Source organism: Poecilia reticulata, linkage group LG12, assembly GCF_000633615.1.
Source record: "Poecilia reticulata strain Guanapo linkage group LG12, Guppy_female_1.0+MT, whole genome shotgun sequence".
Taxonomy (NCBI): Eukaryota; Metazoa; Chordata; class Actinopteri; order Cyprinodontiformes; family Poeciliidae; genus Poecilia; species Poecilia reticulata.
The window spans coordinates 95,567-113,502 of record NC_024342.1 but is presented as its reverse complement, the minus strand read 5'-3'; the positions used below and the strand labels follow the sequence as shown (position 1 = coordinate 113,502).

General features: G+C 39.1%; 1 protein-coding gene across 4 annotated transcripts in view; it reads right to left on the bottom strand.

Annotated features, from left to right (window-relative positions):
- LOC103473108 (solute carrier family 12 member 2) overlaps positions 1 to 17,936 on the bottom strand; it is an 81,829-nt gene that overhangs the window by 20,952 nt on the left and 42,941 nt on the right. For 2 of the 4 annotated variants that reach the window (XM_008423065.2, XM_008423068.2), the window contains exons 15-20: positions 14,991 to 15,090; positions 12,571 to 12,682; positions 10,645 to 10,785; positions 7,699 to 7,805; positions 6,555 to 6,634; positions 5,736 to 5,879 (exon numbers count right to left, since the gene is read on the bottom strand). In XM_008423065.2, the coding sequence (XP_008421287.1) occupies positions 5,736 to 5,879; positions 6,555 to 6,634; positions 7,699 to 7,805; positions 10,645 to 10,785; positions 12,571 to 12,682; positions 14,991 to 15,090 (684 nt within the window). Of the gene's footprint in view, positions 1 to 5,735; positions 5,880 to 6,554; positions 6,635 to 7,698; positions 7,806 to 10,644; positions 10,789 to 12,570; positions 12,683 to 14,990; positions 15,091 to 17,936 lie in introns of all 4 variants that reach the window. The other 2 variants (XM_008423064.2, XM_008423066.2) reach the window with 1 other exon arrangement.

Genomic DNA, 17,936 nt, shown 5'->3' with positions numbered 1-17,936 from the left:
TGGAACCACTGACATAATGTCATAGATTTTATAATTGGGCAGCAAACTCACCTGGTGTTAAAGTCAGGTGAGTTTGCTGGCCAATTAAGAACAGGGATATTATGGTCCTGTTCTTAATTGGACCATTAAGAACAGGACCAGAGCTCTGCCACTGTGTGCAGGTGCTAAATCATGTTTGAAAATTAAATCTGTATCTCCATAAAGCTAGTCAGCAGCAGGAAGTGCCCTAAAACTTCCTGGTAGATGACTGTGTTGACCTTGGTCCTCAGAAAACACAGTGGACCAACACCAGCAGATGGCATGGCAACCAAAACCATCACCGACTGTGGAAACTTTGACTGGAACACAAGCAACATGGATTCTGTGTCTCTCCTCTCTTCCTCTACACTCTGGGACCTTGATTTCCAAAGGAAATGCAACATTTAATTCATTAGAGAACATAACTTTGGACCACTCAGCAGTAGTCCAGCAGTAGTTCCATTTGTCTTTAGCCACCTGAGACGCTTCTGATGCCGTCTCTTTTTCAAGAGTGGCTTGATACAAGGAATGCGACAGCTGAAATCCATATCTTGCCTGTGTGTGGTGGTTCTTGAAGCACTGACTCCAGCTGCAATCCACTCTTTGTGAATCTTCCCCACATTTTTAAATGGGTTTTGTTTCACAATCTTCTCCAGGATGTGGTCACTTGCTTATCCACTTTTTTTCTATCACATCTTTCTTCCCCTTCACCTCTCTACGAATGTACTTGAACACAGAGCTCTGTGCACTGCCAGCCTCTTTGCAATGATGTTTCTGTCTTGACCTCTTGTCCTAGGTGTCAAAGGTCATCTTTTGGACAACTGGCAGGTCAGCAGTCATCCTCATGATTGTGTAGCCTACAGAACTAAACTGAGAGACAATTTAAAATCATTTGCAGGTGTTTTGAACTAATTAGCTGATTAGTGTGAAGCACCAGGGGTACTTCAAGACTGAACCTATTCACAATATTCAAATTTTCTGAGATACTGACTTTAGAGTTTTCCTTAGCTGTCAATAATAATCATTAATACAAAAATAAATAAATGTGAAATATATCAGTCTGTAGGTAATGAATTATTATAATATACAAATTTTACTTTTTGAATGGAATTACTGGCTTAAATAAATCTTTTCATGCTATTCGAATTTTATGACCACCTATATGTGTGGCTCTTTCCGTTTTGGTACTAATTAATTTATGTGACCTCGTTAGTAGGCGATTGTCCCGCAACTAGTGGGTTGCCGGTTCAGTTCCTACTCTGTCTGCCTGAGGCTCCATGCAACGTACTTGCATGGAGTTGCACGGCAGCTTTGCCTCTGTCAGACTGACCCAGAGCAACTGTGGTTACTATCCAGGAGTTAGCCACTATCAGTGTGTGAATGACTGATGTGAAGCGCTTTGGAGTCCTCTGGGAAGCATTCTACAAGCACAAGCCATTTACATTCTGAAAGGAGAATATCCAACATAGGCAATAAGAAAAATATAGCTTTACCTTTTCAACTTCAGAAGCAACATACAGTCATATACTCTGATTTAGAATAGAATAGAATATACTATATTTAGTATATAGTATATTCTATATACTATATATAGAATATACTATATTCTATATATAGAATATACTATATTCTATATATAGAATATATAGTATATTCTATATATAGAATATACTATATATAGTATATACTATATATGTTGAGCTTGACCCTGTTGAGTCAAGCTCAACAGGGTCTTCTTTCCACGCTGATTCTGCCAAGCCCGTTCCCTTGGCTGTGGTTTCGCTGGATGGGAGTTAGGGACAGTGGGAATCTCGTTCCCACTGTCCCTATACTATATTTAGTAATAGAATATACTAAATATAGTATATTCTATTCTATTCTAAATCAGAGTATATGACTGTATGTTGCTTCTGAAGTTGAAAAGGTAAAGCTATATTTTTATATATATTTTTTATATGTTATATTTACCCCAGGGGTAAATTGCTTATTTGTTGAAAGCCACTCCATCTTAGGATTTATTTATTTAATTTGTTTGGGTTTTCACAGAATATATTCAAGACAAACTGGCTCAACTAACGCTGGATGTTTTACTCCTTTAACGACCCTACTCAAAAATATTTCAAATGGTTTTCATCTGGACATTAGCCTGGCTAGTGCCTTCTTACGCAATTCCACTCATTTCACAGTCTGGGCTTTCTCCCATTGACTTCGATTCCTCCAGTAGAATTTTGACTGGGTCAATCAGAAGGAGGGGTTGTGAACAATGACACTGATTTTCTGTGACGTTTTAGAATTGTAGTCTGCCTGTAGCTTTGCAATGGTAATGGAGGACGTGAACAAAGCCGTTCAGACCATGTTGGCCACGCTTACAAATATTGAATTAATATCAACTGCCTCTTTCAGCTCTTCAGGCAATTTCCAGTAAACTTCATTCCATTACATAAGCCACGAGCAGACGTTAGAAATTGGGCAAAATTTAAACCCTCAGAGTTTACACCTAGAGGAAGCAATCATTTTTCAAAAACCAAGAGCGCACACCCTCTGTAGGAAGCAAAACGCAGCGTAGTACAAGGGGCTTGCTTTTATATCAATGTTTTGGTCTGGGGCAAGTAAGTGAAACAAGTCATGCTTGGCTTTATGATAGAAGAGTGGCACACTTGTTGGCACTATTAGCCTGTCATGGAAAATAAAACTTAGGTTTGATTACTTGGAAGAATGAGCTAACAACAAAGGTTTCGGAGCAGGTGTTTTTTCTTATGGAACTGAAAACGGAGGTTTCAGTGAAGATGTATTTCTTCCTTGTCCAACTGAAACTCCTTTGAACCAGGTCTGATTTAGGGACAGAGGTATCAATTAACCAGAAATGGGAGAAACTGAGAGGAGTGTTCCCTATAGGAGAGAGATGGGTGGAAGGCACCGTGTGAAGAGATGTACAAGAAGAATTGCGTGTTTTAAGATTCACTTCTCTCTTATTCTTCTTTTCTCACATGCTGATCTGATACTTACTGATTTTCTAAATAAAATATCTAAAGACAAATGTGCATTTCTCTGATTGATTCAGTGTATCGCTGAATCCCAAAACGAAAAAGATTTTTCCTAAACATGCCTCATTGCTGAAGGGCCTTTCTGTGCTAAGTTTCTATGTTCTCCCTGTTTGGTTCACACAAAGTACGTTAGATTCTCTCCCAAAATCCAAAAGCATGCAGATTAGGATAACTACTCTCTTAAAGTGGCCTATGTGTGCGTGTGAACCGTGTTTTCATATCCTTGCCTGTCTACATTGTGGTGACAAATCCTGGTCCCCAAGAGGGAAAATGCTGTTTTCGGGTTAGGTATGTAATGATTAGGTTTAGGGTTAGGCTGTAATGAATGGAAGTTAATGTAAAGTCTGTGTGTTCTGTGTGTACGTGGGTGTGCATGTTAGTGCTGCCCTGTGATGGACCCCACCTCGTGCTTTCTGATTGCTTGGACCAATGACACGGTCTCATTGGACAAACATTTAAATCATAATCTTTACATTTCTCAAAAAAATACATTTGAATGACAGGATAAGAATTACAGGTGAAGCAATAAACACAACACTTTCTCAAGGCACTGCAAATTGTTACTACTTTGAAAATGGAAAGACAAAAGTTTGTCAATTTATCCTACGGTAACGGTACTGAAAAAAATAGTAATATCTTAAGATTCTGAACTTTCTAGTCTTAATAAAAGCAAAAGCATACTGTGTGCAACACTATGGGAACAGTTGTGTGACTATTTCAGCTCTACAGGTGGCACTTTTACATTACACTGTTGCTATACACTCATATGAAAAAGTTTGGGCACCCCTATTAATTTTAATTTTTTTTTTTCTAAATATTTGGATGTTTGCAACAGCTACTTCAGTTTGTTATATCTAATAACTGATGGACAGAGTTATATTTCAGTATTGAAATTAGGTTTACTGGTCAAACAGAAAATGTGCAATATACATTAAAACAAAATTTGACAGGTGCAAAGATTTGGGTCCCCTCATCATTTTATTGATTTGAATACCCTTAACTACGTTTCATTGACTTACTAAAATGCAAAATTGGTTTGGTAGCCTCAATAAGCTTTGAACTTCATAGCCAGGTGTAGCCAATCATGAGAAAAGGTATTTAAGGTGGCCTATTGCAAGATGTTCTCCTATTTGAATCTCCTCTGAAGAGTGGCGTCAAATGATCTGAAAACAAAGATTGTTCAACATAGTTGTTTAGGGGAAAGGTACAAAAAGGTATCAGAGATTTCAGCTGTCAGTTTCCACTGTGAGGAGCATAGTAAGGAAATGGAAGACCACAGGGACAGGCCAAGAAAAATATGAGAGAGACAAAGAAGAAGAATGGTGAGAACAGTCAAGGACAACCCACAGACCACCTCCAAAGACCTGCAGCATCATCTTGCTGCAGATGGTGTCACTGTGCATCGTTCAACAATTCAGCGCATTTTGCATTAGGAGAAGCTGTATGGGAGAGTGATGCGAAAGAAGCCGTTTCTGCAAGCACGCCACAAACAGAGCCGTTTGAGATATGCAAAAGCACATTTGGACGAGCCAGCTTCATTTTGCAATAAGGTCCTGTGGACTGATGAAAAAGATTGAGTTGTTTGGTCATAAAAAAAGGTGTTATGTCTGGCAGCAAAAAAAACACAGCATTCCAAGAAAAACACTTGCTACCCACTGTAAAATTTGGTGGAGGTTCCATCATGCTTTGGGGCTGTGTGGCCAGTGCACTGAGAGTCTTGTTAAAGTTGGGGGTCGCCTGGATTCCACTCAATATCAACAGATTCTTGAGAATAATGTTCAAGAATCTGTTACGAAGTTGAAGTTACGCCGGGGATGGATATTTCAGCAAGACAATGATCCAAAACACCGCTCCAAATCTACTCGGGCATTCATCCAGTGGAACAATTACAATGTTCTGGAATGGCCATCCCAGTCCCCAGACCTGAATATCATTGAACATCTGTGGGATGATTTGAAGTGGGCTGTCCATGCTCAGCGACCATCAAACTTAACTGAACAGGAATTGTTTTGCAAAGAGGAATGGTCAAAAATACCTTTATCCGGGATCCAGGAACTCATTAAAAGCTACAGGAAGCGACAAGAGGCTGTTATTTTTGCAAAAGGAAGATCTACTAAATATTAATGTCACTTTTTTGTTGAGGTGCCCATATTTTTGCACCTGTCAAATTTTGTGTTAATGCGTACTGCACATTTTCCGTTAGTCCAATAAACTTCATGTCAATACTGAAATATTACTGTGTATATCAGTTATTAGATATATCAAACTGAAATGGCTGTTGCAAACATCCAAATATTTAGAGATAAAAATAATTAAGATTAATAGGGGTGCCCAAACTTTTTCATATGACTGTATCTCCCACACATGTATACACAAACACACAGTGTTGCCAAAAACATCTGTGAAGCAAACAGTCAGCCCAGCGAGGGGTTCTAGGTCTCTAGGCCACTTCCTGTCTGGGCAGAGCTTTAGTGTACGCAAAGGGGGTTAGAGATTAGCAGAGCTTTCTCGCAATAGGGTTGAACTGATTAGCCAAATGAAAAGCTTTACTACAAACACACATAACACACTAAAGAACTACACGTGTAATAATTTGCCTTGTAATATTTCCCGTCTGCCATGTCTCATCTACAGCAGCTTCCTGTGTGAGCTGCAGGAAATGAGCTGACTGACCTTTCTGTACAGCTGGACTGTTCTGCAGGCTGGTTGTCTTTGAAGATGGCTTGGATGAATCACAATCCGAGTCTTTGCTTGTGTCAACGGACACAATGACGTCCTTCGCTCCTGAAGACTTCTCCTGGGAGGACAACAACTCATCTGGCAAAAACAGCAATTTAGAGCACAGATTGAGCAGAAGCTGGAACAAAATACTTACATTAGAATAAGTATCACATGGAGAACTAAATAATTTTCAACTTTTCACATTTGGTTCAGTTTATTCAGTTCAGCTAATTCCCAACACGTCATCTCAAGGTCAAATGATTGTTAAAGTTGAAAAAATATGCAATTGGATTATTATTTTTGCCAGTATTTTTTGCTGCTGTGATGCTTTCATGGTCCACTAATAATAATAATAATAATAATAATAATAACAGTAAGTGGCAGTAATCAATCAAATTGTTGCCAATTACCCAAGTTCAGCTCAACTAAAGTCAGAATGGATATTCCCAGATTATTTTTGAAAAGGTCTTCAAGTGGAAGCTCCAGTCAGGGGTTAGCTGCATGTTTCCAGCCAGAAATGCATTTGCATGATGTTTCCACAATCATGCAAAGGCATGATTGTGTGTAAAGCTTCCTCTAAATTTTAGACATGCCTATTTAGAAATTTGCGCTATGTTGCACATAGACAACACTAAAGAATTTTAAAAGAATGTGTGATGGGTGGGATTTCATTATTTTGTGTCTAATTCTGAATGCCTTGTTCATACTGGCCATATGGGGAATAGGGAATAAGTTTTTTATAAAGAGGCTCTAGTGGCAGGGGTCTGATACCTTGTCCTTGGATATGAGACACATCCAGCCCCTCCTGCAGCCGCAGAATAACAGCACCATACTGGAAGTCAAAGGCATCACTGAGGAGGCCAAAAAAAATCAACACATGGTGTCAGAAAAGAGCGTCATTGACTGCATTAAGCCATCACTGGGCTTGTGAAATAAAGGCAAGTAGAGCACAAAAAAAAAAAACCTTAGAAAAAAACCCAAAACTGATTTAAACCCAACACTGTAGCATGTCTGCCTCCACGGCTACATAAAAAAAAAAAAAAAAAAAATCTAAAACAAAATCTGAGAGTCCATAACTTAATACATACATTAATTAGCTCCACTGATGCAGAACAGGACTATTTCTAACTGTGAGGTCTAGTCTAGACTTAAAATCCCCACCCTTCATGAACTCTTAGTCCAAGTCTTTCATACACAATCTCAAGCTTCAGTCACGAGAAAAAATTGCTACCTATTGCATTATTACAAGAGCTGTACTGTTCTTCCTGCACCTTCAACCCTACTTTGTTTTCTACTTGTTTTAATATTAACCACATTTAACCATAGCTGCTCTCCATTTTGATGATCTTCTGATACAATAACTGCAAAAGTGAAATGGGAGTTGGCAGGTCAAAGCTTTACAAAAACTGGGGTTTGGAAATTTGCCAAAAAATTCTGATTGGTGCACCTGTTTTTTTAACTGAAGCAAATTATCCCATAATGCCCCCTTTATTAATAGGGGTAAAAAGATAATCTTTATCTAGCTGTAAAAAGAAGCAAGATACCAAAGAATGGCATCAATAATGCCATTCTTGCCATTCCAGTGGAGGGATGGCGAAATGACAGAGCAGAGGGGGCAGATTTGGAGGACAGGGTGTGGTCCATTTCTCTTAATGTGGTCAGAAGAAGGGAAAGAGAGAGAGCCATGTCGTTTGAGCGAGATCGGCGCTCCAGCTCTGAGGAATGGGAGTTCTGGTGAGATCTGACTAGTTTTTGATGATAAGTATGGCATCAATAATATCAAGTGTCATGTGTCTTGATTATTTATAGTCAGAAAAAAAAAAAGCCTAGTAAAATTGAGTCTTGATAAAAAAAAAAAAGCCTCAGTTCAAAATCGACCTGTAATGTAAGTATTGCTTTAGGTGCTCCTACTTACTGGATCATATTAATGTAAGTTTCCACATTCATCATGTCACCATCTCTCCAGTCATTCTTGAAGCCAAGCACCAGTGTGTTTGGCCGGAGACGACCCAGACCCGCAGCCTGAAAGAATAAAAGTTCAAATCGCTGAACATCACCCTCACTTTTATGTGGCTTTAGACAGAACCGCAGCAAGCACTACGAGTATGACTGGTTGCATTGGTTTAGACCAGTGTTTCTCAACCTTTTTTGGGCCAGCACCCCCCTATCCATTCATTATCCAGGTCCCTTACCGCCCCCATCAAAGAGGCTACTTTGCACTGAATATAATTTTATTATTGTTGATGTTTGATTTTTATGGTAGTTTCTGGAGTTATTGTCAAAATAATTTCCCAGAGGAAAAAAAAAAAAAAATGCGAATAGAAATTATTTTTACAGGCGTCAGAAAAATGCAATGAATGGACATTCAACTTAAAATTATAGGCCCCACAGCAGCCAATCAGAGTGGAAAAAGTATTCTTGTTCTGTGCCATTTTCTAGATAAATATTACACAAAATGACCAGCTAAAAGCTATGTACAACAATGCCAGTTTAAATTTTTAACTATTTGCAAAAAGACTGAGCTCTGTAACATTAAAGCATGGATAGAACTCCAACTATGTCAATCATAGCTCTTCCTCTCTTCAGTGTTTCTGTGAGTTTCTGGTGGTGCAGCTCTGTGCTGCCTTCAGGAGAATGGGACATCAGAGTATCATCCATAAAATTTATTGTGCAAACCAGAGCTTTCAGTAGAAAAACAAAAGTTCCAAATCCTTTTAATGCCATACAAATATGGGACAGGAACATGGATTATATCTTTATATAGACCTGTCTATTGATTTATATATTAATAGTTCGTTGCTCCATTCTATGTCACGGTACTCCTGTTTCAAAGTTTTGCGCAACGTGCAAAACTTTTTTTTCGTCTTTTTTTTTTTAACCCGTGGAGTTGTCGGGAATCACGAGAAAAGCAAACTTGCTGAAACTGTGTTGAAACTCCGGTATTCTGATGATTAAAATTAAAAAGTGCTGTGGTGCTACCGTTTCATACCAGATCACGCTCTCTATCAAAGTATCCCCCATGGAGGAATTTCTTTATATAAATGGGTTCATTTTTCTGAGCGATACACAGTGAGGGTATCGTGACATGTTTATAAGAGCAATTTTCTGCTGTCCTTCCATGGATGAGGGCAGCATCCAGACAAACATTAAAACACTTTCTGACATGATCATGGCACTGCCAAAACATATGTACAAAAATCCTTAATAAAACATAAAATATTTGAAAATCAGACACCAGACAAGTGAATCACATCAACGTCATCAGCCGGTGTAACGCTGAACTGATGCGGTGAAGCTACCAGTAGCAGGAGCGCGGAGCTGCGCCAAGAAGCTACAAACATTGAGGAGAAGAGCAGCTACCATCGATACGGTTGCAGCTATGCATGTTTTAATGTTACACAACACAGTTTCAGCAAGTTGCTCAAACTGGTATTGTTGTGCATATAAGGTGGAAAGTTTACCTTCGAACAAACGGCCCCCAAAGGAATCCTAGCGCCCCCCTTTTGAAAAAATTTCCACCGGCGCCCCCTGCCGCTGGTTTAGGCAGTAGCACCTAAACCAGCGGCAGCAGCTAAGCGCTGGTTTAGACTGTATGCCATCCACTAAACTGCCATTTCAAAGTATAACAAACATTTATTTTTGAGCAACAAGTTTGGAAATGCTTCTTTCGAATGAAAGCAGTGTTCAGTTACATGCTTATTTTTTGGGGGCAAGTTGTGGATTAACCTAATTAATACATGGACTAGTCATTTTCAGCTTTAGCATTTGAGTTCGAAGGTTTAGTACTACTGATGACTCACCATTAAAAATAACCTTCAAAATTGCTAGGATTTAATAATTGGACTTAAGGGGGATACATATAATGGAAAATCCACTTTTTTGTCCCTTAAATACATTTTTTGTGTACTGTGGATGCATAGAAGTAAAACATTTTTTTTACTTATTTTCTCCCGGTTCTCTGTAGATATCTTTATATTTTTTTGGGTTATATTTTTTCAGTCTGTTAATTTTTCTCTTTTGCCTATAACATTTTTCTTGTCTATGATGTCACCGCATTTGCTGTAGAACTGCCAAACAAGGTCATGACTTTCAGAAAATCAAATTTGTGAATCCATCAATTTACTATTTTTTCCTCGCAGTAATTTTGTAGTCCAAGTTCACTTATGCTGAAGTTACAAACAGTGAGTCAAAATGTTCAATTACAGCCCGTATTAGCACACACAACTCCTTATATTGCCCCCGGCATCAGAGCCTCTTTGAAGTGTCTTGTCAAATTTTATTTTTCTCAGGAATGTTCCCGCAGTGGGAAAAGTCTGAACATGAGTACTTCAGCAACCTGCGCCAGTGTCAAGAGGGATTTTCTGAAAGACGTCGCCTGATTTAGGGTCAATTTCTTATCTCTATGGAAATGAGGGACACAGCAAAGTGGTAAGCTGCTAATAACGCTAAAATAAGAGCATTAATTTTAGACATGAATTTAGTGTGTTGATAATTACGTCCTGGCCAACGGTTTAACAGTATTCTGCTTCTGTTAGCACTGTGTGCTAGGTGTTAGCTGCCTCCTTAAGCATATGTACCTCATGTTTTGGATATAAATATTTGGCATTCATTTTGCCATTTTTGTCTTGGGGAACAAAAAATGATCCAAATGCATTCAGTGACTTTCTTGACACTCACTTTAGCCAACTCCTTAATTATGTCAAGGCTTTATTTATTTATCATCTTAGGAAATAAGTATATAAAAACACCAGCATTTTTGTTGGAATGGTTAAAGAACCAATACAGCAAACCTTAAGGTAATGTTTCAAGAATTGCTGCACACAGACAAATAGAGGCTAGGAAAACTGAACTAGTTTCTCACCTGGAGCAAGTACTGGGAACCCTGTCTCAGGTCCTCAGCAAACACTGGTGTATAGAAGGCCTTGGTCTCATTCCTCATTAGCCAGCGCTGGTACCGGGACTGATCTGCTGCAAGGTCTTTGAAGTTTGGCTTTCTATAGCCCTGCTGGAAAACAACAGAACCTTCCGTTCATCACTGCTGATGCATAACTCCATGTAGACATCTTGTGCTTATTAAATACTGAGCTAATCTACCCTTCGGCTCAAAGTTATGGCTCATGGAAAAACTAATGGGATGTTGCAAATTAATGTGACATATAATGTAAACAGTATAAAATTATGATTTTATGAATTAACCTTAATTTAGACTTTTTTTATTTATTTTATTTTTTTAAATGAAGGGCGGGTGAACCCGCTGAAGGGCCAACAATCCAGCTCTTCAGCCAGGAAAGTGTAATGCTATTAGCTGGGAATGTTTATGCCATTTAACTTGAGCCAAGTTCATTTTCATACCTAATGGAAGCAACAGAACCAAGCAGGAGAGCAAACAAGAGACCACAGCTAGAAGGCTGCTGCCAGTGAAAACAGCACAGAGGCTGCATTCATCTGCTCAACAAGGCCTTTCAGTTGCGAAACATTTATGTGCAGCAGGGGATTTGCTAAGCATGCAAACACAACAACTTCTTTACAATTATGGATAACTGATGTTTTTATTGCAGAGGTCTCATTATCCTGTATGTTGTAACAGTTTCCCTGCTGCAGCATCACACCTGATCAATTATTCCCTCGGATTCCCTGAGAGATCAGAAATAATTGTCACTTGAATCAAAACTTCTGAAATGTGGAAAACTAAAACATGAAGGCTTTTCAAACTCCACTGTAGACAGTGCAGCTCCAGTGGCAACAGGTTTACAGCAGATCTTATTATATAGCGTTTATAACAAATGACAAATTTCTGTTGGAAGTTTAAAGCAACTGTCTACAGGTCGAGTCAAAGATTAAAACAGACATTCAGAAAGCGCCAGAATTGTCTAGTTTCCTTCATATCAGAGGTCAAAGAGGACAGGGACCACCAGTCCCTTATTCAATACATGGTGAGAACAAATGTCTTTCACTTCCATGAGAACAAACCGTCCATACGGTTGAAAGGTAGAATAACATGGATGAAGCAAGAACAAAGATTTGGTTGGCAAAGATTTTAGAGGGAGCGTTGTACTTAATCATCTTCTCCTTTGGATTGGCCCCCAATATTTTTCCATCTGTTTTTCCACCCTCTGCATGCTCACAAAAATCTGGGTAACACGAGAACATCTACAAAGACCCCAGACCTGCTGAGATTTATGTCACACATGGAGGTAAGTGGACAGCAGAGCTGACTATAAGGTTTGATTTGATTCAACCATCTTAGAAACAGTTTTAAAGATTATATAAAATCAAAATGGAAAAAGAAAAAAAATATAGTAAAGTGAAAAGAGTAGAACCCAGCGCTCTCTGAGACTCTTTGCAAGGATGCTGTATTATTTCACCTTAAAACTTCCCATGTTTCAGCTGTCAGTTAGATTCATGACAGCAGGAAACTTTGATCAAGCAGAAAACTTGGAGCAACGATACCATAGCCAGCAGCAGAGCGCGTCCTCAGATCAAGAGTCATTAACAATCTTTAAACAATTTCAATCACTTAACACTACTGTGAAAATAAAAGCTGACATTTTGTGGTGGAAGGAGTCGAACGACCGAGCAGGACTGGGAACGTTGCTCCTTTCACACCAACATTCCTGCTAATAGATGTGATTGTTTAGAGTGACAATTAGCCCGTTCCATTACATGTCCAAAACATTAAGTACGTTCACAAGCTTTTATTGTGAACATACTTACAGTTTTCAATCGTCAATAATTTCCCCCAGTTCATCTTTAGAAACACGAAAAAAGGAAAAAAAACAGAACTCACCATGCGGACATGGCCACAGATCATAAGGCCAACGTTCTTTGTAAAGGTGTGAACAAGATCCAGGAGAGCAGGACGAGAGTTGGGATACCCTGTCATCACCAAACACTGCGGTCTTCAAAGGAAAACAGAACAAACCATGCTAACAATGCTAACAATATGTTAGCAGTGTTAGCAATGCTAACACTGTGTGTAAAGATTTGGCATGTTAACAAGCATTTTTAATTTTGGTGTGCTGCACAAAAGATGTCAGCACATCTTTTGTGCAGACATTTATGAGATTAGAAGTTTTCAGATCTGCTGACTTTTTTGTGACCTTCACACAGTTAATGGGATAATCTTAACACAAATTAGGGGCAGAGTAGCGCACTTCAAAGAACATACTTAAGCAAAGGGATTTATTAGAAGCAAAGAAGGGGGGAGAGACAAGCACCTCAGAGGGACATGCAAGTCATTCTGAAAGCACCACGAGGTGCCTTTAAATCCCTGCTTGTGCTACCATGGGAACAGCCAGTGCCACATGGTTACCAATAAGTCCACAAAAACAACCCTGTTACTGTGCTGTGTGCACCCAAACTTTCAGGACTAACAGTATATTAGATCTTTACTGGTACAAGTAAGACAAGCGTGTGCATTAATAACTTTTCTAGTAATGCTTTTTCTAGTACTGCTAGAAAAGCAGAAGGTTCAGTAGTTTGCCACAAAGGAACTATTTCTTCTGCCAATTAATCTGGAAAGCACTGCAATGTCATTTCCACACAAGTCAGTTGTTTTGACCTAAACCTAATGTGGCTAACAATCTCACAAAAGAAGGTGGGGCCAAGTCTGAGACTGATAATCATAGCAGCAAAACGTAGGTACCGTAACAACCCTTAACCTACCCTAATGCTGTAGCAAAGAAAATATTCAGCAAAGTTTCCAGAAAGACCCTAATTATACAACGCTGCTGCTGAATACATCCACATGAACCAGACTTTTGTCTACACTTAAAAGGTTTTTAATGTGCCACATCCATGTTTGTTTTGAACAGAATGTACTTTAATACAAATTGATTCTGTACTTGCTCCTCAGTTGTAAAATTGACTACATCAACATCAAATTGACAGCCAAATGGAAGCACTCAGTGAAGATAAGGAATTATGGTAAAAATATCTACATAAGGGGTCGACTAGACAATTCTTTACTCTGAAATGGCTTTTTAAGTGGTTAGTCGCAATCGTGTGACAAAACTGATTTTTTCAGTTTGTTAGATAGTTTGAATTGTATAAAAATATAAGTAGTTTACCAACTAGGGGTACTGCAAACTCCGGCAAAGAATACCGGAATAGGAGCGCTGCATGACGCCATGGTTAAAGGAGGTGCCCTATGTAGATGCTCGTCTCCCATTCCCATTTTCTTTACCTCATGCCCTCCCCGCTTGCCTCCAGAACTGGCAGAGGAGTAGCAGGTGGCTGCACTGAATTTTACCATCATCAATGGTGATCCATTCTTAAGCTTAGTTTATGATGCTTCCAAGGCACAATTGTGGTAAACGTACTGATGCCCATCCGATCATCAATATCAGACTAATACTTAGTCTAAGTGGGTTTTTTGGCAAAGTTTGCTGTGTAGACATTTTGCCTGTCGTTTTGTAAAACAGGAAAGTGACTCTTGTTTGGTTTAATATTTTTCAAAACAATTTAATTATCTCCTTTTTATTGGTTTTCCCCTAATTAAGGAAGCTAATATTTTGTAATATTGTAATTAATCATATTTTTGTTCTCAACTAGAAAGAAGTATGTTCCTTCACAAAATGTTGCCATTAGATCAAAAAATGATATTGAGCATTTCTCTTGGTATCTGTAACAAGATTGAAATGTTTGTATGGTGACAATCCTGTGGCCTAGGCTTTGTCCTGAGTGGACCAAACTACAATGGAAGTGTTCCTTTGCTGTCAGCTTGAGAGTTATTTAGAGTTCATTTTATTGCAGGCATTGCTTACTTTTAACCAACAATCTGATCATTGAACAAGTTAATGAATTTTAACCACAAGCAACTTGGCAGTACAACATAACGTAATCATCTTAATTAAAAAACTAATATCTAATACAGACAGCCAACATGCTGCACGGTGAAAGGTCCTGGGTTCAAATCCCAACCTGGTATCTTTCTGCATGGAGTTTACATATTCTGTTATAACGACATTGTCTTATTTCCATCAAGAACTATGTACAGCAAATTTCTTGCCAGAACAGCTTTTTTAAAGATCAAAGTGAATAAGAATGTAAAGATTTGGCATGTTAACAAGCATTTTAATAAAGATGTACAGTAAACTGTTCTTGAATATGATAGAACTAGTATCTGTAGTTCTATCAATGCTCCATCCTATGTTTTGAAAATACTGTAGATGTTTAGGGAAAGTAAGTGCAACTCCTCTGCAATACCTGAAGTTCTTGACATGGTCCTCCACTGCACTGAGGTGCAGTGTGTGGGCCAGAGCCTGCTGGTAGGTTAGAGCCTGGGTCGACGAGCCCCAGTTCACATCTGCAAAGGCGGACACACGCAGGCAAAAAGACACTTGAGTTAGTCAATGTGTTTATGGATCAGACTGCCAAGCTAAAGGCCATGTGACCCATGCAGTGCTACAGTCAGAGAAAAGGCCTACTCTGTGTGTGTAGCTGCATGTCAAACTGTGTGAACACACATGTGTGTTCCCAGCTTTGTGTTTAGCGGGGTACAGATCAGTGCTTCATGTTACTTAGAAAACATTTTTTCCTCCTCCAAATTCTGGTTTTCCAACAGCAAAGCTACATTCTGAACAACTTTTCTGGAACACTGGAGAATCTGGTCCAATTCGGTCTTACTCAACAGAAATGAGAAGTTGATCTCCTGTCCTCATCCTCAGAGGATGAACTGATATTGCTGTCAGCAGAACTTTATGAGCTGATTGGAGTGTTTTTCTTTACAAAAAAAAGCAGTGGTACTTAAGTAATATAATAGTACTTAAGTACAATTTTCGTTTATCTGTACTTATAATAATGGGTACTTTCTACTTTTACTCCACTACATTTTACAGTAAGTATCTGTACTTTCTACTTCACTACATTTCTACAAAACTGTCGCGTTACTCGTTACATCCAAGCTGCAATGCTCTTTTTTTCCGTTAAAATGTGAAGTTCAGGGATTTAAGGTGACACCCATTGCCTCCCCCTTTACTCGCACGCAAGCTCCAAGACATGCGCAGTTGTTTTCTCGGAGCGGTGTCCGTCAAATCATTAGTAATATAATAGCGCTGCATAAATTGATATGGCAACATGTAAAATCAGCAGCGCTACGCTTTCACGGACGGTGGGACTTCGTCCAACTTTTAGCGTCACTTGGAAAGAAAGCTTAAAGAAAAGTAAGATCTGTGGACGTGATGCTAGCAAAGCTAGCTGTACTGACTGAGACACAYGTTGCATCTGCGATGAAAAAAAGTTGTCACTCATGCGCTGAATTATTGTGTGGAGGTGTTGACTGAGGTGTCGCATATATGGGACAACGCTGTGACCAAGTAATATGTCATTCAGGAACGATCCGATTCTTCTGGACAGATCTTTACTGATTAAATTTATTTCAGCTCTAAGTATTTAATATTTTTATGGGAATGTGGATCTTTCAGATTAATTTGAAAAGCAATTTTAATAGGTAAAAGTAAATTTTTTTGTGTCGCGTAGAACGGGGCTGGTCTTGCGTAGGTGGTCTTGACTACAACACTGCTACTGGCTCCTTGGTTGCCTGTCCTCTCCCACACACCTTCTTTCCATCCCCTTTCTTTTGGATTTTTGAAAAAATAAATGCCAGTAGTGGCAAAAAAAGTGAAGTTTATGTTATGTTAGGACAGGAGACGAGATGTTTCCATTCCTGAAATTACGATTCATAGTTTAGACTTAGATATGTGATTCTATGTTACAGAGTAAACACAATAAAAACATGGTTTATCTGTGGCATTGTTCATTAAAATGGCACATTTGTAAAGTATTACAATTAAATATGATCGGTACACTTAATGATATTAGCGATTAGGTAATCCATTCAGCAAATACTTTTACTTTTAATACTTAAGTATTTTTAAAAGCCAGTACTTTTTTACTTTTACTTAAGTACAAATGTTAATGTGGTATTTTTACTTGAGTACATATTTGTCTGTGTATTTGTACTTTTACTTAAGTAAATTTTTTGAGTACTTTCTCCACCACTGAAAAAAAGCATACAGGTCCTTCTCAAAAAATTAGCATATTGTGATAAAGTTCATTATTTTCCATAATGTAATGATAAAAATTAAACTGTCATATATTTTTGATTCATCGGACACCAACTGCAATATTTCAGGTCTTTTATTGTTTTAATACTGATGATTTTGGCATACAGCTCATGAAAACCCAAAGTCCCTGTCTCAAAAAATTAGCATATCATGAAAAGGTTCTCTGAACGAGCAGTTAACCTAATCATCTGAATCAACAAAGTAACTCTAAACACCTGCAAAAGATTCCTGAGGCTTTTAAAAACTCCCAGCCTGGTTCATTACTCAATACCGCAATCATGGGTAAGACTGCTGACCTGACTGCTGTCCAGAAGGTCATCATTGACCCCTCAAACAAGAGGGTAAGACACAGAAAGAAATTTCTGAATGAATAGACTGTTCACAGAGTGGTGCATCAAGGCACCTCAGTGGGAAGGAAAAAGTGTGGCACGAAACGCTGCACAACGAGAAGAGGTGACCGGACCCTGAGGAAGATTGTTGAGAAGGGCCGATTCCAGACCTTGGGGGAAGCAGTGGACTGAGTCTGGAGTAGAAACATCCAGTGCCACCGTGCACAGGCATGTGCAGGAAAGGGGCTACAGGTGCTGCATTCCCCAGGTCAAGCCACTTTTGAACCAGAAACAGTGGCAGAAGCTCCTGACCTGGGCTACAGAGAAGCAGCACTGGACTGTTGCTCAGTGGTCCAAAGTACTTTTTTCGGATGAAAGCAAATTTTGCATGTCATTCGGAAATCTAGGTGCCAGAATCTGGAGGAAGACTGGGAAGAAGGAAATGCCAAAGAGCCAGAAGTCCAGTGTCAAGTACCCACAGTCAGTGATGGACTGGGGAGCCATGTCAGCTGCTGGTGTTGGTCCACTGTGTTTTATCAAGGTCAGGGTCAATGCAGCAGCTATCAGGAGGTTTTGGAGCACTTTATGCTTCCATCTGCTGAAAAGCTTTATGGAGATGAAGATTTCATTTTTCAGCACGACCTGGCACCTGCTCACAGTGCCAAAACCACTGGTATTACTGACCATGGTATTACTGTGCTCAATTGGCCTGCCAACTCTTCTGACCTGAACCCCATAGAGAATCTGTGGGATATTGT